The following is a 22,563-nucleotide window of genomic DNA, read 5'->3' as shown; positions in this document are numbered from 1 at the left end:
CTGACTAACTGACCTAACTAATATATTTCAAATTTATTCTATTTTCTAACTAAAGTGGTTGACATGACTATAATAAATTCATGCTTACGTCTTTTAGGAATTCAATCACGAATCGGGAAAGTTTGGAATAAAGGAAAGAATGAATAGGTATGAGATGAATTGTTCTCTAATTAATCTAATTCCTGATTTTCATGTATTGAATTATGAATTTTAATCTTGGAACTAACTTGATATTTTATTCCTTTTGTGCTAGTAAACACATGAAAAGTCAATAATCAAAATAATTATAATGCCAAAAACATAGTGGAAGTTAGGAATCAAAATGATTACAATGCCAAAAACATGCAACAAAAAATAAGAATAGACAAGACAAGGAGACTGGTTCAATCACTGAGGTATACACATAAATGGTTGTATTTTTACTATAAAAAGAAGCAAAAAAGACACCAGTTTTACATAATTCACCATAAGACAAGAAGATAAGTCCAAAGTCATTTAGGCTAACATTAAAAGAAGAAGAAACATATAAGAAGAAGAAAAATTACATGAGTATTTACATGATTCACCATATATAAGTCTTCCAAATCCACTTCACGATGGTTTAAAGTTACTATTTAACAAATTCCAAATTCATATAGGTCGAAGGATTTTAAAGGAAGAATTTAATTGACAATAAAGCTAGATTAATCTAGTAAACTATAAAACATATGATATATTCATGTATGGTGAATCATGATGGTTTGAGAATTAGGATATTTGTTTCTTTAATTTTATTTTATTTACCATAGTTATTTTTATATTCTAAACTTTGTTGTAAATAGTCTATGTATGTTGTCTTTCAGTTCTTTTTGTTTTTTGTTTTTTGTTTTTCTTTTTTGGGTGCGGGAATTATATTTTTTTGGGGTTTTTTTAGCAATGTCCCCTCAACTATATATAGGCGATATTCTACTTTGCCCTCCCAACTTTCAATTTGGTTTTGAGCTTCCTTAATATTTCAATTTAGGTTGTTCCTTTGTCAAATTCAAGAGTATTTCTGTCCATTCAAGTTAGAATTTGGTTTGCCACACTTAAACCCTAATTGATTCGGCCCATTATGCCTTCAAATTGTATTTTTAATGGACATTAAAAAAAATGAAAATGAGGTTTGAATGGTAGAATGGGTCGAGTCAATTAGGGTTTAAGTGGGTCAAACTAAATCCTAACTTAAATGGATAAAAAAGCCCTTGAGTTTGATGGAAGAATTAGCAAATTTGACGAAAGAGGGAACATTTGAAAGATTAGAGGAATTGTTCAAAAGGCAAAATGGAACAAGGTTTATAATCTAGGGGGCATCACTAAAATTCTCTCTATTTTCTTAATAATATTATAGGTACCAGCTCAAAAAATAATAAAATGATTTTTATTGACATTTCGGATGGACTGTCAAATGGACACTTAACAGTTCAACTTCAAATTTACCATTTTACATTTGACATTTGCCAAATGATGGCACCCAGTTGACAATGAGGGCTGATCATTGCTCAAAGGAAAAAAAAACAGTTCATGGTATTATTTCTCACCAACTTTTTCGGTTATGGCTGGGATTTTTGCTGAATTTGAGTTAAATTAATCAAGTAGTAAATTGCTTTTGCTAATAATAAAATAATCAACTAGTCGTTGGTTAAGGTGGTAAACTGTCCTTGTTCTTTTGTCGGCTTTCAATTTCAAAATGGCTGCAGGAAACAAAGCAAAGCACCTAGCTTTTGGGAATTCATAAATGGGGCCTACTGATTAGAGGAGGAGCCTAAATTGAAATTAGAGTTTGAGCGAGTGGATCTAGACAAACGCCTTGGGCTTTGGCCTTGCGTGGCCGGGGACGTGACGCTGTTGCCTGTCGGCTGTGTATCCTTCACACGTTCTCTTGTCCTTTTCGCGCTCCACTTTTCTCCACCATTTCCTCACTATAGGACTACAACTGGACTTCCCATATCAGCGTTTGACGATGGCGCTTCTAAATCTGCTTGCCTTTATATGAGTTACGACAACAACAGTCGCCTAAGTCTAAGAGGTTGGCTAAGCTGTAAGGCACTAAGCGAGGTTGGTTTAGCTGTAAGGCGCTAAGCGAGGTTGGTTTAGCTGTACACCGGTTAGTATTGTGAGAGTCACTTACATCAACAACTGACCGCCACCCACTTTCAAGATGGATCTTTTTATTTTTGAGTTACACCTCCTGTTATAGACCCATGTCAATGCAGAACTCTAAGTAACATTGAGATGAGAGAGTAGTGGTCTGGTAGATGCTAATTTCAAATTATGTTGTATGTAAAAAAACAGTAAAACGAGGCATAAACATTCGAATCCAACAGAGAAATTGAATAAAATACCAAACATACAAAACTCATGAGTGGTGGTTTCAGGCTGGACCTAGGTAGCATAAAAAACGTCGCAAATTGCCTGTCATTTGATACCCCAAACCCTATTTATAAACAACTAGCAACTAGCAAGTTTATTAAATTATACCCGAAGATGGTACAAATTCAAACTTCAAAAATTTTAAACCCATCTAATTCCAGGATACAAAACCCAAGAATCACTCCCTGTGCAAAGTACCAAAAAAGACTGTTCTATCTCCTCCCAAATCCATAAAGTGAGCCTTCTTTCCAAGGAAAAAATAATATATTTTTAAACTGAGGTGCAACCTCCAACATTCATGCCAAACTAGGCTTACGAAATAACAATGATACAGATTGACCTTACCCTCACTAGCTACCGTACAACTGAGAACTTCCAAGTTTAAATTTATAGAAAACAAACTAAAAAACAAATAGAAATCAAACACAAAGTCTCATAAACCATGATTGGCTACTTAATAAACTTCCGAATTTATCACTTTAAAAGTTCAAACTCATCATATCTCTGAATACTAACAACAAAGGAATAACCAAACTTCAGTTGTCAACTACGAATGAAAGAGAAGACCAGCTAACCACTACAACGAGGCTCCATCCTGCTGGTTCTCAGGAACGGGATCTTTCCCGCGGTGGGGGTGAACGGCTGCATTATCAACAATAAAAAGGTTACTCAAAATGGGGCTACCATATGTAATATATTTACATATAAATACAACATTGACAAATCAGAAGGAAATGCAAACAGAAATCAATCATGTTAAAAGAGATGAATACTATTGGTGCCCTCTAGCAATTAAACACATAGTTGAACGTGATTTTATTAATGCATTGCAACAACCCCCCCACCTCGCCACACCCCCCCAAACAAAATAACAAAAAAACAAAAAACAAAAAAACAAAAAAGGTTCATAATTTCAGGATCTAAAAGCTCAAACCTGCGGTATCTATCATTAACTGGGCTTGCAGCTCTCTCATAACTGGGACTTCTTCTTGGTTCAGGTTTAGAACTTGGACGGGATCTATCATTGACTGGGCTTGCATCTCTCTCATAACTGGGACTTCTTCTTGGTTCACGTTTAGAACTTGGACGGGATCTATCATTGACTGGGCTAGCAGCCCTCTCATAACTGGGACTCCTCCTTGGTTCAGGTCTAGAACTAGGACGGGATCTATCATTGATTGGGCTTTCAGCTCTCTCATAATCAGGACTTCTTCTTGGATCAGATCTAGAACTTATACGGGAGCCATGGCCATAATCAGGGCTAGCCCTATCTCTGCGGTATGGACTCGGAGATCGCCCACGATCATTGCTTCTTCTTTCAGGAGACATGTCACGGCCCCTTCTATCAGGACTGTGTCCATTTCTTCTATCATCATCATCACGAACAGCATATTCCACGGAAATAACCCTGTCCATGAACTTGCTGTACCTCAAAAAGAAATTAATTAAAGTTAATATGAAGCAAGTTGCAAATTGTTGAGATGGATTCATACAGAATATCTTTTGCTAAATAAAACCATTGAGAATATTATCTAAATGTAGTTGTCTCTTCTTTTAAAATGTTAATTCAAAAGGGTAAAACTTAAATCTCAAGAACAAATTTATAAGACTTTTTATAACGACAATACCAAAAAGCAAATTTCATTTTCTTTGCAACCACGTATACCAGCTTCTTTTGGTAAAATTTCTTGTAAATAATGTTTACACTAAGCTGCTGCAATGAAATGCCTACAAATGACATGGCTTTTCACTCAATCAAAACTGATTTTCCTACAGAAGTTAGAGCCATTCTCCATTTGAAGTCACTTCCAAACAATCATATGCTGAGATGGTTGTCCAAAGGCAAAAACCTTGGAATTTGTAAATCAAGCAAACATCATTCTAGAAGTTATCGAGGAAAATAGAACCTTGAATTTGTTGCTTCCAATGCTTTTGTAGCATCTTCCTGTGATTCATATTGAATGAATGCAAAATTCCTTCTAATCCTTATGTTCACTATTTTTCCGTATGGATCAAAGTGCCTCTCCAGATCCCTTGTCCTGGTATGGATTGGATCAAAATTGATAACAAACAAGGTTTTCGAGGGCTTCGTGTTCGCTGAAGGTCTTCTTGAATCAACAGGTTTCCTAATCCCTCTTTCATGCTTCAATACAGAATAAAATGTGATTAAATGAGTGCAAATTCTGACAAAATAATCAAGTAAATCCTGCGACTTTGTTTATCCATTTGATCTTGTGTACTACCAACTTATATAAATGAGAGGAGTCGAGCATCATGAAGCAGTTACAAACATATGTACCCTTTGCATGCATAAGTTCAGAAAATATAGCAAGGAGGTATAGGGAATATGGTTTTGACCAACACACTCACAATATTAAAATTATGTAAAGGAATAGATTAAGCTAAAATTTGCATGCCAGACAGAAAAGTCAGGATCTAGTATTATACTTGTATGTTTAGGATCGTGCTCTGTGCGATGCCAAAATGCTCAACAACTATGCTATGAAAGTGACTATAAAGTGATAAATCATTTTGTTAGAACCCAACCATATCATCGATTTTACCTTGGTCCACTCAATACGAAGTCGGCGTCCCTTCCTACCAAATTCTGTCCTGTCAAGTCTCCGAATTGCATACTCAGCGTCTCGTTCATCATCCATATAGACAAAAGCAAATCCTATTTAACCAATAGTGAATAAATCTTATTAAAACCAGAGTGGTAAGTAACCAAAGCACATAAAACATAGTCACCAAAACAATTTTATGCAAGTTTATTAGGCATACATGTTTTTTTTAGTATAAGAAAAACATCACCTAGAATCTATGAGGAAATGTTGACTTCTCAAACACTAATAAAATTATGTGCATACAAAATCATCTGCTAGAGAGTAACACAAAACCTGCCAGTGGCTGCGATATCATCATGGAATCTATGTTGGAACATGTCGGAAATGGAACACGGAGCAAAATTCATGAGGAATGAAAAAGCAATGGTGTCTGAGGTAAAGTAGGATGGCAGGACTAGGGCAGATCAGTTTAATTCTTCTGGTAAAATACAATAAGTGAAGCCTGGGCACATGCTACAAAAGAAATGCAGATAAGCAGACCCATCCAAGAAGAGCATGGACATTCCAAGTAAACCCTGCGCCAAAGAAATTCTTGAGTATGCAGGTTTACACTGCAATAAAAAAGTAACCTGCTTCTCTGAAGGGAAAATAGTGTGTACACCCATCTAAATAATAAGTTAAGGAATAACATATTGACCCGTTTGAATAACAGCTAATTTTCTTAGTAAACATGCCCCCTGTTGAATTTACTCCAATCTAACAGCCCAGAGAAAGAGCTCATGTTTCTGAAAATGAAGGATATGTACTGTCCACTGCATTCCCACCCCTACAGTTCTCCTTAAAGACATCTCTCATAGATTTTCAATTTACAGGAGAAAGGGAATTTCTACATGTCAATATGTTGTGAAGAAAAGGAGAAAAAAGGCCGAGGAATACAACCAGACTTCATATTTCTGTACGTATTCGCTTATATACAAAAAGGGTCAATGAGCCAAATCTTGAAATGAACCTTTTTCAGGTTGTACTCCATATTTTCCTTTCTAAAACATATCCAGGAACCCCACTATGTCTCAATACAGAAACTCTTTTTATTCACAAATAAGGTCGGAATAGATTTTCAGACGCAGCAGAAAATCCTTGTTAGCAGCTGACACATCTGCATGATGACAGAATTCCCCTGTTAAATTACTCCATTGCTGTTAAACCATATGTATTCTATTTATCTACCCGAATCTGTATCATCTCATACAGATAAATATATGGTGCCCAAACCTCAACCTCCACTAATTCATACAGACCATATCCCAGTAGGAAGATTCAGCCATGCCCCACTTCAGATTTCACCACAAAAAACAACAGCTTGAAAAAGCTTTAAGGCTTTTATCTTGGCCGCCAAATGCATACCCAACAAATACAACAGAAAAATCGAAGTAAACCAAACAACCCAGTACTACAAGTATGCTACTAAGAGCCAACATCGAGAACTAAAACAGACCATGATGAAAACACAGCAGAAAATAAGTTATTTAATCAGAAAACTTATTTACCAGACTTAACATCCACCCTCTCAACTTTCCCATATCTCCTGAAAAGCCGCTCAACATCCCCTTGCCTTGCATCAAAATCCAAGTTGCCGCAAAATATTGGCCTCATTTCTTCAAGCTTCAAAGTTTTCAAGCCCTTCCAGATGCAATAACAGGACAATTAGGTAAATACCTTGGGTCAGTGGCATTTATACAAACACTTAGTGAGCTCTCCAACTCTTAAGCAACACAAAAACACAAGCAAATGCACCACACCGAAAAAACACAACGGGAAATTTCAGAAAGGAATATATTTTTTACTTGATCAAGTAGGAGTATGATTATGAAGCTTAATTACACACAAAAAAGTTAGTACAAGAAGTCAAAGTGGGGATCATAATAGTTACATCCTAAAGCAAACGGGCACAATCAAGTAATAATAATAAGGGCTCAAAAATGGAAAAAAGCTAGATCTGCTGAACATAATAGACGAAAAAGATCCGAGCTTTCATACCTTAGAGTCTTCGGGAGAGAGAGCTCAGAGAAACCCTAGGAATAATTGGACGAACGGCTCTCGAATCGCTTTGGGGAGCTCCTGCACAATTCGGACAGTACGCGCACACAGAGGCAGAGTCAGTCGAACGGCGACGTATGATATGAAGCCCTATTCGTTTTTAGCAAATTAGGCCGAAAGAAAAGAGTAATAATAAAACGGAACAATTATTAGAATATTCACTATTTGCTCACTACACTACACCCTAGGTCAAAAATTTCAAAATTCCCAGTTTACCCTTGTAAGATTTAAAGTTGGTAGAGTTTTGTTTTTTGTTTTATTTTTTCCCTTTTTCCTTGTGATTTTTGACGTGAGTGGGTTAATCCCGACAATTCTCACTAAATCTTTCATTCTTGAGCGGGTTGAAAGGTGTTGACCGGATGTTACTAGTTAGTTGGAAAGAGATCTTCATTATTTCTGTAAATCACGATTTGTATTTATTTTTTTCAAAATATTTAGAATGGATGGTCGTTTCCCGTTGAGTGGATGGCCCGGGGTTGTTGCAGTCTTGCAAAAGGGTGTGCATTGGATGTTACTAGTTAGAAGGAGACATTCATCCTTTCGGTAAGAAGAGTATTTTTGCTCACCGCTTTAACTTAAAGTGTATCTTCACTATCATTCTCAATATTTGACATGTGTTTGTTAGGGAAACTAACTTGTGTATCAACTCTCTAATAGAGATAGAGCCCATCAATATAATGGATCCCACCTGTATTAGAGCAAAAAAAACTTACATATAATTGGAATAACACTATTTTGCTATTCTCAACTAGTAAAACAAAGACACGTAAAAAAATTATTATATATGTCATTTATTGGACAGGAATAGCAAAAAATGATATTCCCGTAACATAAGAATTTCTCATATTAAAAATATGATACACAAATTAGTCTCTATAGATGATTTCCGTAATATTTATGTTTGTAAATCACAATTTGCATTTATTTTCTCAAGATATTTAGAATGGATGGTCGTTTCCCATTAAATGGATGGCATTGGGTAGTTATATTCATCCTTTTTGTAAATTACAGTTGAACACATATGTAAATCGTATTAACATGAAGGTAAGAATTTCTACTTTCAAAAAAAGAAGTAAGATTTTCTTTGTAATAAAATTTGGTGTTTACTTTTTAAGAAGTTAAGGGTTGTTTGGTATCCTAATTGGATCTAATTTTATAAACTCAAAACCACAAAAACCCATTTTATAAACCTATTTGGTAGGCCTATTTTCAAAAACTCAAACTCAAGAAAAACTCAAAAACCACCCCATTATTTTTTTAAAAAAAAGAGTGGGGTTTTATAGTCTCTCTCTCTCTCTCTCTCTCTCTCTCTCTCTCTCTCTCTCTCTCTCCCCCCTTGTTAATTTCAATTTGGGAATCTAGGGTTTCTGATTTTATGATTTTAATTTCAAATTTTGTAGATCTTAAAAACAGTTCGGAGTTCAATACCAAACAAGTTTTTAAATCTTAAAATCACTATTTAAAAACTCATATTTTAAAAAAGAATTATAGTTTTTGAATTTACTTTTTTGAGTAGGATACTAAACAGAACCTAAGTTATTAAAAAAAGGGTCAAACTATAAGTTTGGTCTATGTAGCTTTTAGCGATGTTCCATTTTATTCTATGTAATTTTAATTGTCGTGATTTAACTTATTTAGTTTATTATTTATTGCAATTTAAGTGAAATTACTTAATTCTTTCAACAACAAAAAATCGACAAAATTAGCATGTGAAGGCAATGTGGGAGGTGTTTTGCGCTTCTAGAAAATCCATCTTAGCCTTACATTACATATGCTACTTGCATTCTAATTCTATTGAAAAATTTGACAAGCAAGAGACTTATAACTCTGCAACTGATGTTCTATGTTTAATTTCCTTTTCTCCCAATATCATTTGTATAAATAAAATTAAAAACAAAATGTAGACATTATCCTTAAATCGCAACAGTTGGTAATAGTTTTATTTTGTCAAACACTTGGTAAACTAGTTATTTTGCAACTCTTGGTGAAATTGTAGGATCATAATCATAATTTCAATGGTTTTCTATTTTCTCTTTGGCTGGAAATAATGATAAATATATCCTTAAAAAAATTGTTTTGTAAATCTTTCTGCATATTAAAATAAATAAATAAATAACAGAAAAAAATGGGCACAAAAACTCACATATATTAGATCTAACTCTTCCGCCATAGTCATCACTCTCAAGCTCTCTCATTCTATATTCGCATCTTCAATGGCAGACCCAGCGCTACACCCAGAGACCCCAACCCACCACCAAACCCAACCTCTCAAGCAAATCGCCATAGACTACACCCCGGAGGCCTGTACACACTGCCCAGACGCCAACACCATCACCCTCACTTACGACCACCGCGGCGGTGCACGGTGGCGCACCACCACAAGGTTCCTCTACGGCACCTTCAGCTCCCTCATTCAGTGCCCACGTGGCAACACCAGCGGCCTCAACTTCAACATCTACCTCTCGTCCCTGGAAGGTGACAAGTCACAGGACGAGATTGACTTCGAGTTTTTGGGCAAGGACAGGACAATTGTGCAGACTAACTATTACACTGGCGGCACAGGTAACAAAGAGGAGTTTCATGATCTGGGTTTTGATTGTTCTGATGGGTTTCATTTGTATGTGATCAAATGGGGTCAGGATTTGATTGAGTGGTTGGTTGATGGGAAATTGGTGAGGGTAGAGAGGAAAAAGGGTGAGGCTTTTCCTCACAAGCCTATGTATTTGTATGCTTCTGTTTGGGATGCTAGTTATATTGAGGAGGGGAGGTGGACTGGCAAGTACATTGGGTGTGATGCGCCTTATGTTTGCCTCTATAAGGACATTCATGTTCCTGTTGGAAGTGCTGTGGAGGGTTAAGGTTTGTTTGGGTTTTGGCAAAGTTGGGTGCTTTGAAAATCTGAATAAAATGGTGGGTTGTTGGTTTTATTTTTTGATTGGTATGGATGATGGAAGGAAGGAATTGATGCTATGGGCATGTTTGTTTGCCAGATTGGGAAAATGGGTTTGTTGTTGATTTTGTGCAACTGTTGTTGGATGTTATGCATTTGTTTTTGTTCTGATGATATGGTGGACGGAGGAAATGGTGTTTTCTGGTGTCAAAGTGGATGCTGGCTTGTTTGACCGCGGGGGATGCCCTTTTTTTTTGTACTAAAATATTTCTTAATGGTAACTTTTTTTCCTTTAAGTTTGTTGAGGATGCCTTTTACTTTAATGTGTATATATATATATATATATATATGGATTTAGAACTGCCTTTCTTTGTCAAAATATATGTGATTTTGCTTGGAGCAGGGAAGAAACTTAAACTACATGTATATGAATGGATGGTGACAAATCAGTGGGGTTGGAAAAAAGTTGGATGAGTTTTTATTTAGCTGAGAAACAGAGATAGATGGGAATGAATTAGTTGCAGTTTGTTGTGTGTCTTGATCCCAAGAGTGACACAAAGTACATATGCTGACTCTTAAGTAGTAAAATGGTCACTTGTGTAGTTGGTGTGGTGTGGAAAAATATGAAATATCCAATAAGATTTGGCTGGCTGTTTTGACATTGATAAGGCCACGCAAAATAGTGATGTAAGATGAGATTTATTCTTAGTTGACTTCAAAAGTGGTATGTTTCTGATTGATTTTGTACCTACGCATGTGTTTTAGCCCTGTTGTCTATTCATGGCACCATGTTTGATTTTCTTGACAATAAGTTTATCCTCATCCCACTTGCACACTACATACTTTTAATGCTGCTAATGGGAAGGCCACCTTAAAAAATGTAACTTCAGAAGGATTTGAATTTTGTATGTGAAATTTTACTGTTTGGTTGTGTGTGTCTGTGTGTGCACTGGGTTTACTGTTTGACTTTTTTTCTTTTTTTTCTTTTCTCTATTGAAAGATTGGTTCTTTTGATTGCTTACGTTGTTGTCTGCTTTCTGATGACAGTGTTGTTACTTCATTGGTTTTCTTTTCATTTTGGGAACTTTTCTATTGAAAGTTTTACTGTAATGACAGGTAATCTAAATTTAGATTTTGAAAAGCTTTCTCTTCTATTCATTTAGTGCCTCATGTAGTTGCCTTTGAATTTTTGCAATTGTGACATGAATTTGAGAGCATTTGTGTTCTGTGCACTTTTCTTCTTCTTCTGTTTATGGTGACTCACAGGGAGCCTTGAATTTTGTATGGAAGAAGGTGCACAGATTGGTTGGTGCACTTTAGTTTGGCTGTTTCTCTTAGGAAATGGCCATTTCTTTAGTGCAGAAATCACTAACAAAGAATGATTGCTTGAGTGACCTATAAGAATAGAATTGGTATAATTCCAAATATATTGGAAACCCACATAGAAGAATAATAACTGTAGCAGCTGAAGGCATGAACCTTTTTCATTTCATTGGCCTGGCTTAAGCAGATGCATGTGCAAAGAAGCTGCATACAAGTTTTCCCAATTATTTTTCTTTTTTTGTGCCTTCTAAGTCATCCTTTGGCAAGCCTGAGGAAAATAGCTAAGCAAAGAAATTATTGACATAGAGAGCATTGCCCTTTGTTCAATTTGAGGAAAACTTAATCCTACATGTCTTTTTTCTGTCACTTCAACTTGTTTAGGAATTTAGGATGAAAACTTTCATAGTTTCTTCTATGAAAACGCATTAACCATACATATGGAAATTTACCAGTAAATGCCCTTCAACAGTGGACCTGAAACAAAGGTTAAGACTTGAGAGCCTGGAAAAACTACTGAGAGCATGAGGTGAGAAAAATTGAGAGGAAATAGAAATTGCCAAAGTGAGATGAAGTCAATTTCGGTAAGCATGAGTGGTGCAATTTTTTTATATAGAAATGATATTATATTTCAATCTAATCTAAATTAAATTATGAGTGAAGAATTTAAACTTAAATGCAAAGTGAGAAGCACATTCTCTCTAGGCTTCTAGCGAACTTGACTGTAGCCAACTTAAGTCTATGTTTACAGCTTATGATCTCGTAACGTGCCATAGCCAAACCATTACGTGTCAACTGGTTTTGGTGGGATTCAACCATTAAATATTTAGTCTTTGTTTCCTTTTTTTTTTTTCCCTTTAAAACAAAGTCTTTGTTTTATATTTTTTTGGGAACCGCACTTTAAGAGTGCAAATAACATTGATAGTGCAACAATGTCACAATCCTGTGTTAGAATGCAAATAATATATTGTCATTGGAGCATAAAATAATTTGTGGGTAAATGCAACACACATCATGTGACGTTATTAATTCACTTACTCATTATATAGATCCATGTATAAGAGTCTCATTCGATTTCACCTCCATATGAGTGTGTTTACGAGCATCGGCACCCAAAGACTTTTCTCCTCATGGAGCGTACCACCCTATTTGTTTTTCCTTTTTTTATGTGCCAAAAAGTACACATATAGCATCGTTGTACCAACATCAGATGACTAGTACTATATAATAGGATGGAATAATGTGTTCCATCCCAAAGATTGATTACACTATGAAGAAGATAGCTTTTTCTCAAAAGATTCATTCCCACATCGGCTCCCTTCCAATCAAACCCAAGATGAAGACATAAAGGAAAAAAAAAGATGTTTCTTTAAGGTGACAAGTGGTTTTTTTTAATGCGGTTAAGGTGACAAGTGTTGGTCTTTCAGAAATCAAAACAAACAAACAATAAAGCACATATGTTAAGATAAAAAGGCCAAAAGAAGAAACACAAAGTTGGATGCTCATATGAGAATCCAAGTCCATAGAACAAGTACCTTTGACAGAGCTCCAAGTTTTCCTGCATTAGTTTTATCTACTTTGGCCTCTTAGAATTAAGCAAGTAGCAAGCAACCAACAGTTCTTCCCAGCCGTTGAACTACAACAAAGACAATGATTGGAAAGAAAAATATTAATGTAATAAACTATAAGAATCCATCTTATTCTTGCCAGCTCATGACCAATGGCTGCAAAGAAAAGCGTTCCACACATTGAAATAAAATATTGGCCCTTCAATATTTGCAAAATTGCAGGAACATACATGTGAAGATACTTTTTGGACCCAATTCGAAGGCCTTATCCAGAAGTAGTATGGTTGAGAAAGCACAGAAGGTGCAAAGGTAAGAGGAGCAGAGGAGCAAGGACACACACAGATTCTCTTCTTCTCTCTACCTTAAACAAACATGGGAATCTTTATAAAATCCTCTCTTTTTTGTTTTAACCGTCAGATATAAAACCCCTGTTAATATTTTGTTGTTGGGTCCCATTGAAATGGACCCCATATTAATGCGAGTCCAAAGAGCAAGACAATGAACTGCCTCCTTTCCTTCCACAACTCCCTTTTCTCATCTTCAACATCTATTGAAAGCTTCCATGACTTTGTTTTAAGCTTTGAGTCTACCCAAAGCGATTGAGATTCCAAATGGCTAGCTTTGTTTGTGACTGGTCTTCCTGAATTTTGCTTTCAAAACTAGCCATTTCTTCAGTGATTCTGATCTGGGTCTTTGTCACTCTTCATTTTTTATTTGTTTTCACCATTCTTTTGTTGTTTTTAGTTGTGGGTTTTCATTGTTTTAGTGGGTTTTTTTCCAGCTTCGTTTAGTTATTGGGGCTTGTGAGTCTTTGTTTTGGTTTTGGGACTTTTGGGTGAGAGAAGTAGGAATTTGCAGATATGGGTTCGGGTATGAACTTGGTCACTACTGTTATTGGTTTTGGTATGAGTGCAACATTTATAGTATTCGTTTGCACAAGAATCATTTGTGGCAGGCTAAGAGGTGGCGAATCACGGCCTATGTTCGAGATTGAATCAAGGATTGATGTTGAGCAGGTATGTCTGAATTGCCTGTCCTATATTTGTTTTCTCAGCTAGGAAATCTGATTTGAGGTAGTTTTCTGAATTATGAATACCTCTTATATCTGTATGTATTTTTGGTTTCAGTTGATTATGCTTGAATGATTGTTTTGTAACTGGGATCAATATGTGAGTGAGCTTCTCAGTAGCTTATTTGGGTAGGCTGGTTTGTGTTTCATGATTTTCATTTGTTTTGATGGCTTGTTATGTTCTTGTTATGTTTTTGTTTTGATATGAACTCTGCTGTAGTTGAGAGAGTCAACTCTGCTATATGTTGCAATGTACTAGTTTTCCCCAGTGTGTTGACAATACAAATTACTGAAAAGAAAGGATAAATAAAAAATGGCGTGGCCTTGAACAATAGCTTTGATATTTGATTGTTCTATTTGAATCATACAAAGAACTCCTACGTCTTCATGGTTTTTAGTTTTGATAACCCAAGAGACTGAATTGGTTTCCTTCATGCCCTTTTGCTTTTGTGTTCACTGCTACTGATGTCATTCCACCAAAACTTGAGAGTTTTTCGTGTTGTCATTGTAACTTAAGGTTTGAGCAATGGATTCTAAGGTTTCATTGTTTGCTGGCAGCCAGAGCATCAGGCCAGTGGCCTTGAACAAGTTGTGGTTTCTGCAATCCCTACCATGAAGTTTGATCATAAAGCTTTCAGCTCCTTGGAAGATGCGCAGTAAGCTTTGCAATTTATTTTCTTCTAGTGCCTAAGGAATCTCCTTTGTTTCCCACCTAACCTTAAAATCTGAATTAGTTGATTGAAAAGATCTTACATTTATTATAGCTTACAGGACGTTAGTTTGCCGCTCTTTTTATGGAATGTCCTTGAGTTTTGGTAGTCATTTCATTCCTTTTGGACGCTTGCTAGATTGAAGTTTAATCTTTATGGTCCTGCAGGTGCTCAATATGCTTGGGGGAGTACCAAGAGAAAGAAGTATTGCGAATCATGCCCAAATGCGGCCACAGTTTTCATCTCTCTTGCATTGATACATGGCTGAGGAAACAGTCTACCTGTCCAGTTTGCCGTTTGCCATTAAAAGAATCCCTTGGAATAAAACATGTGAGATCAGCAACGTTTAGCATGCCTCGATCGTTTGATGATTCTGAGGTTTCAACTGAACATTCACAACTGTGGCTATTACCTGGCTCTGAGCGTTCAGCAGGTAATGTTAGCAACCAAGGGCATTCAGAATCTGCTCCTGGAAACCCCTCCGAACCGACTCCATCTAGAGAACCAGAAACAACGCCACGATAGAATGAAAGAGTTTGATCCAGAGAACCAGTAAAAACCACATGGTAGGCCGGGTAGGTTGATTGGAGATTCTCATACCTTGCACAGAATGTTATTATCCGTTGTAGATGGTACGAGCGGCGGAGGTTGTGCTAAATCACTGTGACAAAATTCTGAATTTTTGCGTAGAAAGTTGGAAAATGGAGCTTACAAATATAATCTGATTTCTGTATATATAAAGTTTGTCCACAGAAGTTGAGTGTTCATACTCTGTTTTGAGCCATTCATTCTACTCATTGTGAGAGTACATCTTTTCTAAGAATTCCATAATTGAACATACCAACTTCCTGAATTCAATTTTTGCTATTGTTTCAAGTCTGATAATTAACTGGGCCACAGGGAAAATTGGTTTCAAGTAACTAGTGATGTTGCATGATCTTGTGAGGACCAAACACCAATTATTTTAGAGGTTGCAACTGCAGATGGTTTGTAAACTTAAATGAAATGTCTCATCTGGTATCATAGAATTGTAAAATGGGTTGGGTTGGTACGAGTACAGCAAAAAAATTATTTTTATACAAGCGATATTAGTGGAGCGAGTTTTAACACATAATCTCAAGTGCATAGATAACTGCTCTAAACCATTTAAGCTATAAATCTCTTATAAATTTAACCACAGGACCTGAGTGTAAAAGTTAGTCCTATCCCAATACATGACTTTGGAACAGGTCTAGTAAGACTTCGCCCCCTACGGTTAGGTTAGAGTTATCCCAAGTTTGAGTTGCCGTCCTTTTTAATGAATGATGAATCTCAAATGAGTTTCCTTAATAAAATTAGCAAAATGTCTCTCAAAAAAATAAAATAAAATAAGCAAAATGAAGCATACACGTGGAGCACACACATGAAAGCTGTACCAAATTCCATGAAACCTCAAGTGACCATAGCGACCAAAAGAAGCTAGAGACCACATGGACAAATCCAACCGAACCATTAGTAAAAGAAGCGTGTAGAATTTTACATAGAGGGTGATAATGGTGGTACACGTTGGGCTCTTACCGCTCTCGTCCTCTTGCTTACCTTCTCTGCCTCGCCTTCCTCGACTGTCCTCCACCAAGCACAGAACTTTTGCCAGTGAGTATAAACAAAATCCCATATTTCATTTTAGCTAATTCGAGCTCTAATGGGGTCGTTGTTTGAGTTTTTTCAAGAACAACCATGACTTAGTTGAAGCAGTATGAGCCTTTTTGTGCCTATTGAATTGGTTTATTCTTATGTAGTTGAGCTAAATGTCAGTCATTTCATGGGGTTTAAGAAAAATTATCCATTTTGTAATGAGTTCCCGGGTATTTTTTTATGGTAGATTTGATGAAGTCTCTCTGTTATATGTGGGTTGTCTTGAATAATTGTTTTGTTTTCAATTCAATAAGTAGTCATTTGAATTTGGGGCTATTGTTGATTGCAACTTTGATGAAGCTGATTTTCACTGAAATGACAGCTTTTTAGCTGTGTTGTCATGCCTCTATGTATTAGCTGATCCTCTGTCAAGCTGAGTTGTGTTTGATTAAATTCACTAGTAATAGTTCTTTGGCAGTGGCGGTGGTGAGTGAGGATCCGGTTCGTGAATGGATTCTCTCAGAAGGAAATGCAACACAGATAACAAGAATTAGTCCAGTAGGAGGAGGTTGCATCAATCGTGCAAGTCACTATGACACTGATGCGGGTTCTTTCTTTGTCAAAACAAACAGGTTTTTGCTATCAAAATGATCACAAAAGTTGCTTCTAATTTGTTTTGGAAATTTCAGTTTCATATGCTGTTTGAATCCTTATTTCTATTTCGAAGTCATAAATATGTTTAGTTAAAGCATTGAATCAGGAGCATTGGGCCATCGATGTTTGAGGGAGAGGCTCTTGGTTTAGGTGCCATGTTTGAAACTGGAACAATTCGTGTCCCTAAGCCATTCAAGGTGTGGAAGTTTTAAAATTTGTTAAATTATCAAGCCATAGTGGAATGTGAACATGAAGTCCATGACAATGCTTAAAGCTTAGATAACCTCTTCTTATGTGTTGTAGTTTGGGCCCCTACCTACTGGTGGTTCTTACATCATTATGGAATTTATTGAATTTGGTTCACGTAGAAGTAATCAGGTGAGGATGGGGAAAATTTTTCATGTATTTATATAGGTGATAACAACTTGTAATCGAATTTTAATGGTATATTGGTACTCAGTCTGTGCTAGGCAGGAAGCTTGCTGAAATGCATAAAGCTGGAAAATCTGAAAAAGGTTTTGGTTTTGAAGTTAACAACACTGTAGGCAGGTAGTCTTTCTGGATCATGTGCATGTCTGCACGCACACAAGTATCGAAATTCAAGGAAAATTACTCAAGGTATATGGAACTGACACACTTTCCCTTGCAGTACTCCGCAGATAAACACTTGGTCATCAGATTGGATTCAGTTTTATGGGGAGCATAGACTGGGTTATCAGTTGCAGCTGGCACTGGACCAGTATGGTGATAGTACCATTTATGAAAAAGGTAAATATTGTCTATTTTCTTGACGTCGATGGTCAATCCCAAATCATGCCGTTTTCAGCTTACCTTTTAGGAAGATGATATAATTCGATAAGTTGACTGAAAAGAAATCATGAGCTAGCACCATATCAAAGTACCTACTTCTTAGTAATCCAACTGCCCACAAGTTTCATTGGGGAGTCCAGGTCTCAACTTTCAAATAATTTCTATGGAAAATGAGAAAAATAAGAGTTCTATTTGGAGAAGTGCTTCTTCAGTCACAGAAGATGTGATATTCAACTTTAGTTTGTGAACTCAAAGTATAATTTTAGGTTCTGGCATCTTGTTTTTTTTTAAAAGAAAAAGTATCTCCGAAGAAAGGTATGAGTAAGCACTGACATGTTTTTGCATGTAAGTTGGAAACTTCTTTCTCTTTTTTCACTCGACCTTTAATTCAATAACACTTTCAAAATTTGAGATGCCTTTTCTTTCAATATTATCATAAAATACTCTGAAGATTCATTTGTAGCCTCTCAAATCATTATAAATAAAAGTTATGTTTGCTGTTGGATTATCATGTTTAACAGGACAAAGATTGGTGAAGAGTATGGGACCTCTCTTTGAAAATGTAGTGATTGAGCCATGCTTGTTACATGGGGACTTATGGAGCGGAAATATCAGCTCTGACAAGAATGGCGAGCCTGTTATACTTGACCCAGCATGTTACTGTAAGTTAAAGTTAGTTCAGATATCAGTTTGCTGTTGGATAGATAATTTGAAATCGAACTGTGTTGCTAATTGTTGAAGCCTAACCTATGTTTGTAGTATACAAGAAAATATGGTACTGGTACATACATTATTTCCACCCTTGATCTCGGGTATCTTCTGGGAGAGGACCAGTCGAAAGTCTGAGGCTCCCAAATCACTCCAAAACACGCAGACACGCACATTTTGATTGTCTCTGATTATAAAATGATTAATGCAACATGTTTCATATAGCTTGTATTGTGAAATATAGGGTGGCAACTGCTGTTTAAAACACTAAGTGCACTGTTGTTATCATTTGCATTTTTTATAGATGGACATAGTGAGGCAGAATTTGGAATGTCATGGTGTGCTGGTTTTGGAGGATCTTTCTACAGTTCCTATTTCGAGGTAGGTCCTTTCTTTATCTCCTCTTTCTCAAAATAATCTCTGTTCTGTTTTTTCGTCTACCTACCCGGGCTTCCAATGTTCATGCGAAGGTGTTTGAGTGAGTGGCAGTAGCACAATAACTGTCAAAAGAAAAGATAAATCCAACCAAACGAACTGAAGTTGCTTCCTATTATCAACCCACATTTAAAAGTAAAGTTTAATGCCTTTCAAGCCGTTTTAATTCTTCATGTCTTCATTAATGGTTTATTGTATCCTCAGGTGATGCCCAAACAACCAGGGTTTGAGAAGAGGAAAGATCTTTATATGTTGTATCATTACTTGAATCACTATAACCTCTTCGGTTCGGGTTATCGTTCATCCGCAATGTCTATAATAGATGACTATCTTCGGATGTTAAAAGCTTAGACATTATGGAAAGAATTACTTTCATCATTGTAGAAAAGCTCATCCGTATATGTCTTTGGCATTACTGTTTCCACTTTTATGATCACCACCAATTTGTTTATCTTCTTTTAACATCCTCCTCAAACAATTATGTTATTTGAGTTGTGCAGATTTAGGTCCACTCCCCTTTCCTCTAGCAACACTTGGTATTTGAACTTGAAGCCTATTAAAAAGAATTAACATTTTATGTATACTTTATACTAGTCATGTGGGTAAAACATAAGCTTATGCTGGGTTTTTTTATTTATTTATTTATTATACAAGCAATATTCTACTTTAATATAATCTAAAGTATGGGAAGGGGGATTCGAATTCGAGTGCAGAGTGTGGAGCATACTCGCCCTAATTTGCCAAAACTTATACTGGTGTTTTTTGTGAACTTGAAATGGAAGAATGGAGGAAGATTGAATTGCAATTATACCTTCATGGGCTCTTAGGATATAATTGCAGGTACATTAGCATAGTTGGGCTCTAATCAAAGCTGAAGGTTGGCCTAAAAAGAAAGTGCTATATTGTACTAATTGTTATGAAATAACCTGAGATATGTGGTAGATTTTGAGCTGAACGTAAAGTAGACGAGACACAGTATTTAACGAGGTTCGGCTATGCCTACGTCCTCGGAGAGCAGCAGCAGTAACCTTTTCACTAAAATAATAGAGCTACAATAGTGTTTACAATATGTGTGGCTCACTGAATTTTCTCTCTGCTCTCTTACCCTCTTCTTTCCTCTTCTCCTTTCCTTTTCTTCTTCTCTCTCTTCCTTTCCTTTTCCTCTTCTCTTTCTTCCTTTCCTTTTCCTCTTCTCTTTCTTCCTTTCCTTTTCCTTTCTCTTTTTCCTTTCTTCTTCTTTCTTCCTCTTCTCTTTCTTCCGTTGCAGCTCTTTCTCTCTTCTTCCTTCTCTATTTATAGGCAGCTGTAAATGACACCCGTGATTCTACAATACACATCCGTGAGTGTGCAGCCTCCAAAGTCTTTGCTTAATTTCTTTGTGGGCCCCATAAATGTGGGCTCCACGTGTTTCTTCTTTACAACACTCCCCCTTGGAGACCACATGTCCCTAGATTGGTTGCCTCATTAAAACCTTGCTTGAAAAAAAAAACCCAGTGGGAAAATCTATGCGAAGGAAAAAGAGTACAACGTGCATATGTCCTATGTTAGAGGACTCTTGAATGCTCCCCCTGATTTTGCATGCTCCAACTTGATTGCTTGCAGAGTTGTCGTAATCCGATGCCATGCACTAACCTTTGGAAAGTATATTTCGGCAATGATTTAGTGAAGAGATCTGCCAGGTTATCACTTGAGCGGATTTGTCTGACTTTGATTTCTTGACTCTTCTGGAGCTCATGTGTATAGAAAAACTTTGGTGATATGTGTTTGGTCCTGTCACCTTTGATATATCCTCCTGTGATCTGAGCAATACAAGCTGCATTGTCCTCATTCAGAATTGTTGGAGTGTCTGTTGTTGAGGGTAGGGCACATGTGCTTCGGATGTGATGGATTACCGACCTTAACCAAACGCATTCACGACTGGCTTCATGGAGGGCAAGTATTTCTGAGTGATTGGAAGATGTGGCCACTAATGTTTGTTTTGTTGACCTCCATGAGATCGCAGTTCCTCCACATGTAAATACATATCCAGTCTGTGATCGTCCTTGATGTGGATCAGAGAGATATCCTGCATCAGCATAACCAATAATACTCTGGGTGTTGGTCGATTCACTGGAATAGAATAACCCCATGTCTGTTGTCCCACGAAGGTATCGTAGAACATGTTTGATGCCGGTCCAGTGTCGCCATGTTGGAGCAGAACTGTACCTTGCTAACAGATTGACTGAGAATGATATGTCTGGTCTGGTACATTGTGCTAGGTACAATAAAGCACCTATGGCACTAAGATATGGTACTTCTGGACCAAGGACCATTTCATCATCCCCTTTTGGACGATATGGGTCTTTCTTAATGTCAAGCGATCGAACGACCATTGGAGTGCTAAGTGGATGGGCTTTATCCATGCCAAACCGTTTCAATACTTTCTCAGTGTAAGTTGATTGATGCACCAAAATTCCATTAGCATTGTGCTCAATCTGCAAGCCAAGACAATATTTTGTCTTTCCAAGGTCCTTCATCTCAAACTCACGTTTGAGATAATTAACAGTCCTTTGAAGCTCTTCAGAAGTTCCAATTAGATTCATATCATCGACATATACTGCCACTATCGCAAATCCAGACTCTGATTTCTTAATAAACACACATGGGCAAATAGGATCATTTGTGTATCCTTCCTTCAATAAATACTTACTGAGACGATTGTACCACATTCGTCCAGATTGTTTTAGCCCATATAATGATCTTCTCAATTTAACTGAGAACATGCCCCGTGGTTTATTTCTGGCTGCTTCAGGCAACCTGAATCCTTCTGGAACTTTCATGTATATATCTGTATCCAATTCTCCATACAAATATGCGGTAATGACATCCATGAGTCTCATTTCAAGTTTTTCTGAAACCGCCAAACTTATTAGGTAACGGAATGTAATTGTGTCCATTACTGGAGAGTACGTTTCCATATAATCAATTCCAGGCCTTTGTGAAAAACCTTGCGCAACGAGTCGCGCTTTATACCTTGAGATCTCATTTTTCTCATTGCGCTTTCTTGTAAATACCCACTTGTAACCTACAGGGTTCACATTGGGTGGAGTTGGAATAATATGTCCAAAAACACTCCTTTTTTCCAAAGAATTTAATTCTGCCTGGATTGCATCTTTCCACTTAGGCCAATCTTGCCTCTGTGTACATTCATTAATAGAGCACGGTTCAATATCATCATCTTTTATGATTTCAGCAGCCACTGAGAATGCAAATATATCATCGATGATCATCTCATTTCTACTCCACAATTCATCAATGGACGTATAATTTATGGAGATTTCTTGACTTTCAGGTACGGTTGCCACTTTAGGTGCACTTGTCTCACCAATGACGTTTTCCTTGTCAAGAAGTACCTGTCCCTCTTTAGGGGCATTTGAATTATGAATTGTGGGCTCTCTATTTATTTCATTTGGATTCATTTTGTCCATCAACTTCCTCTTTCGAGGAACTGAATCCTTTGAGCCTAGTGGTCTGCCACGTTTTAGGCGTGCAGCAGATGAACCATTTGCTGGCACATTGCTTTGTCCATCATGGACATCAATCCGTGCTGGTGCATTTGCAGCTGGGATATGAGATTTTGTCACCTTTGCTGCATCATTAAATGCATCTGGCATCTGATTTGCAATACTTTGGAGGTGAACGATCCTTCTCACTTCGTTTTCGCATTGAGCAGTATGAGGATCGAGATGAG

The 22,563-nt window shown here is 36.8% G+C and overlaps 4 protein-coding genes across 7 annotated transcripts; 3 read left to right on the top strand and 1 right to left on the bottom strand.

Moving 5' to 3' along the window:
• Window positions 1–2,636: 2,636 nt before the first annotated feature.
• LOC117619208 (serine/arginine-rich splicing factor RS41-like) lies at window positions 2,637–7,152 on the bottom strand. 3 transcript variants are annotated; one of them, XM_034349100.1, is made up of 6 exons: window positions 6,996–7,152; window positions 6,506–6,638; window positions 4,956–5,068; window positions 4,299–4,534; window positions 3,326–3,814; window positions 2,637–3,033 (listed from the first exon to the last, which is right to left on the bottom strand). In XM_034349100.1, exons 2-6 carry the CDS (start codon window positions 6,609–6,611, stop codon window positions 2,997–2,999), a joined length of 981 nt encoding a protein of 326 aa, XP_034204991.1. In that variant the 5' UTR covers window positions 6,612–6,638; window positions 6,996–7,152; the 3' UTR covers window positions 2,637–2,996. The 3 variants fall into 3 exon arrangements, with proteins under 3 accessions (XP_034204991.1, XP_034204992.1, XP_034204993.1); XM_034349101.1 differs by lacking the exon at window positions 6,996–7,152 and adding an exon at window positions 5,292–5,533 and having other exon boundaries at window positions 6,506–6,618; XM_034349102.1 differs by lacking the exon at window positions 6,506–6,638 and having other exon boundaries at window positions 6,996–7,151.
• A 1,988-nt stretch (window positions 7,153–9,140) lies between these two features.
• On the top strand, window positions 9,141–10,241 carry LOC117619293 (probable xyloglucan endotransglucosylase/hydrolase protein 27). Its single transcript, XM_034349212.1, has one exon. It carries the CDS (start codon window positions 9,269–9,271, stop codon window positions 9,911–9,913), a length of 645 nt encoding a protein of 214 aa, XP_034205103.1. The 5' UTR covers window positions 9,141–9,268; the 3' UTR covers window positions 9,914–10,241.
• Window positions 10,242–13,603: 3,362 nt separating this feature from the next.
• Window positions 13,604–15,435, top strand: LOC117619165 (RING-H2 finger protein ATL7-like). The gene is made up of 3 exons (XM_034349042.1): window positions 13,604–13,849; window positions 14,461–14,558; window positions 14,780–15,435. Exons 1-3 carry the CDS (start codon window positions 13,694–13,696, stop codon window positions 15,135–15,137), a joined length of 612 nt encoding a protein of 203 aa, XP_034204933.1. The 5' UTR covers window positions 13,604–13,693; the 3' UTR covers window positions 15,138–15,435.
• Window positions 15,436–16,059: 624 nt separating this feature from the next.
• On the top strand, window positions 16,060–19,414 carry LOC117620164 (protein-ribulosamine 3-kinase, chloroplastic). Of its 2 annotated transcripts, XM_034350294.1 has the most exons (9): window positions 16,060–16,244; window positions 16,705–16,858; window positions 16,987–17,077; window positions 17,184–17,258; window positions 17,341–17,429; window positions 17,530–17,648; window positions 18,212–18,352; window positions 18,703–18,779; window positions 19,038–19,414. In XM_034350294.1, the coding sequence occupies exons 1-9, from the start codon at window positions 16,145–16,147 to the stop codon at window positions 19,182–19,184; spliced, it is 993 nt and encodes a 330-aa protein (XP_034206185.1). In that variant the 5' UTR covers window positions 16,060–16,144; the 3' UTR covers window positions 19,185–19,414. The 2 variants fall into 2 exon arrangements, with proteins under 2 accessions (XP_034206185.1, XP_034206186.1); XM_034350295.1 differs by lacking the exons at window positions 18,703–18,779; window positions 19,038–19,414 and adding an exon at window positions 18,450–18,696 and having other exon boundaries at window positions 16,112–16,244.
• Window positions 19,415–22,563: the final 3,149 nt, after the last annotated feature.

The sequence above is a fragment of the Prunus dulcis genome, chromosome 2, assembly GCF_902201215.1.
Source record: "Prunus dulcis chromosome 2, ALMONDv2, whole genome shotgun sequence".
Classification (NCBI taxonomy): Eukaryota; Viridiplantae; Streptophyta; class Magnoliopsida; order Rosales; family Rosaceae; genus Prunus; species Prunus dulcis.
This window is presented reverse-complemented; position numbering and strand designations above follow the sequence as displayed.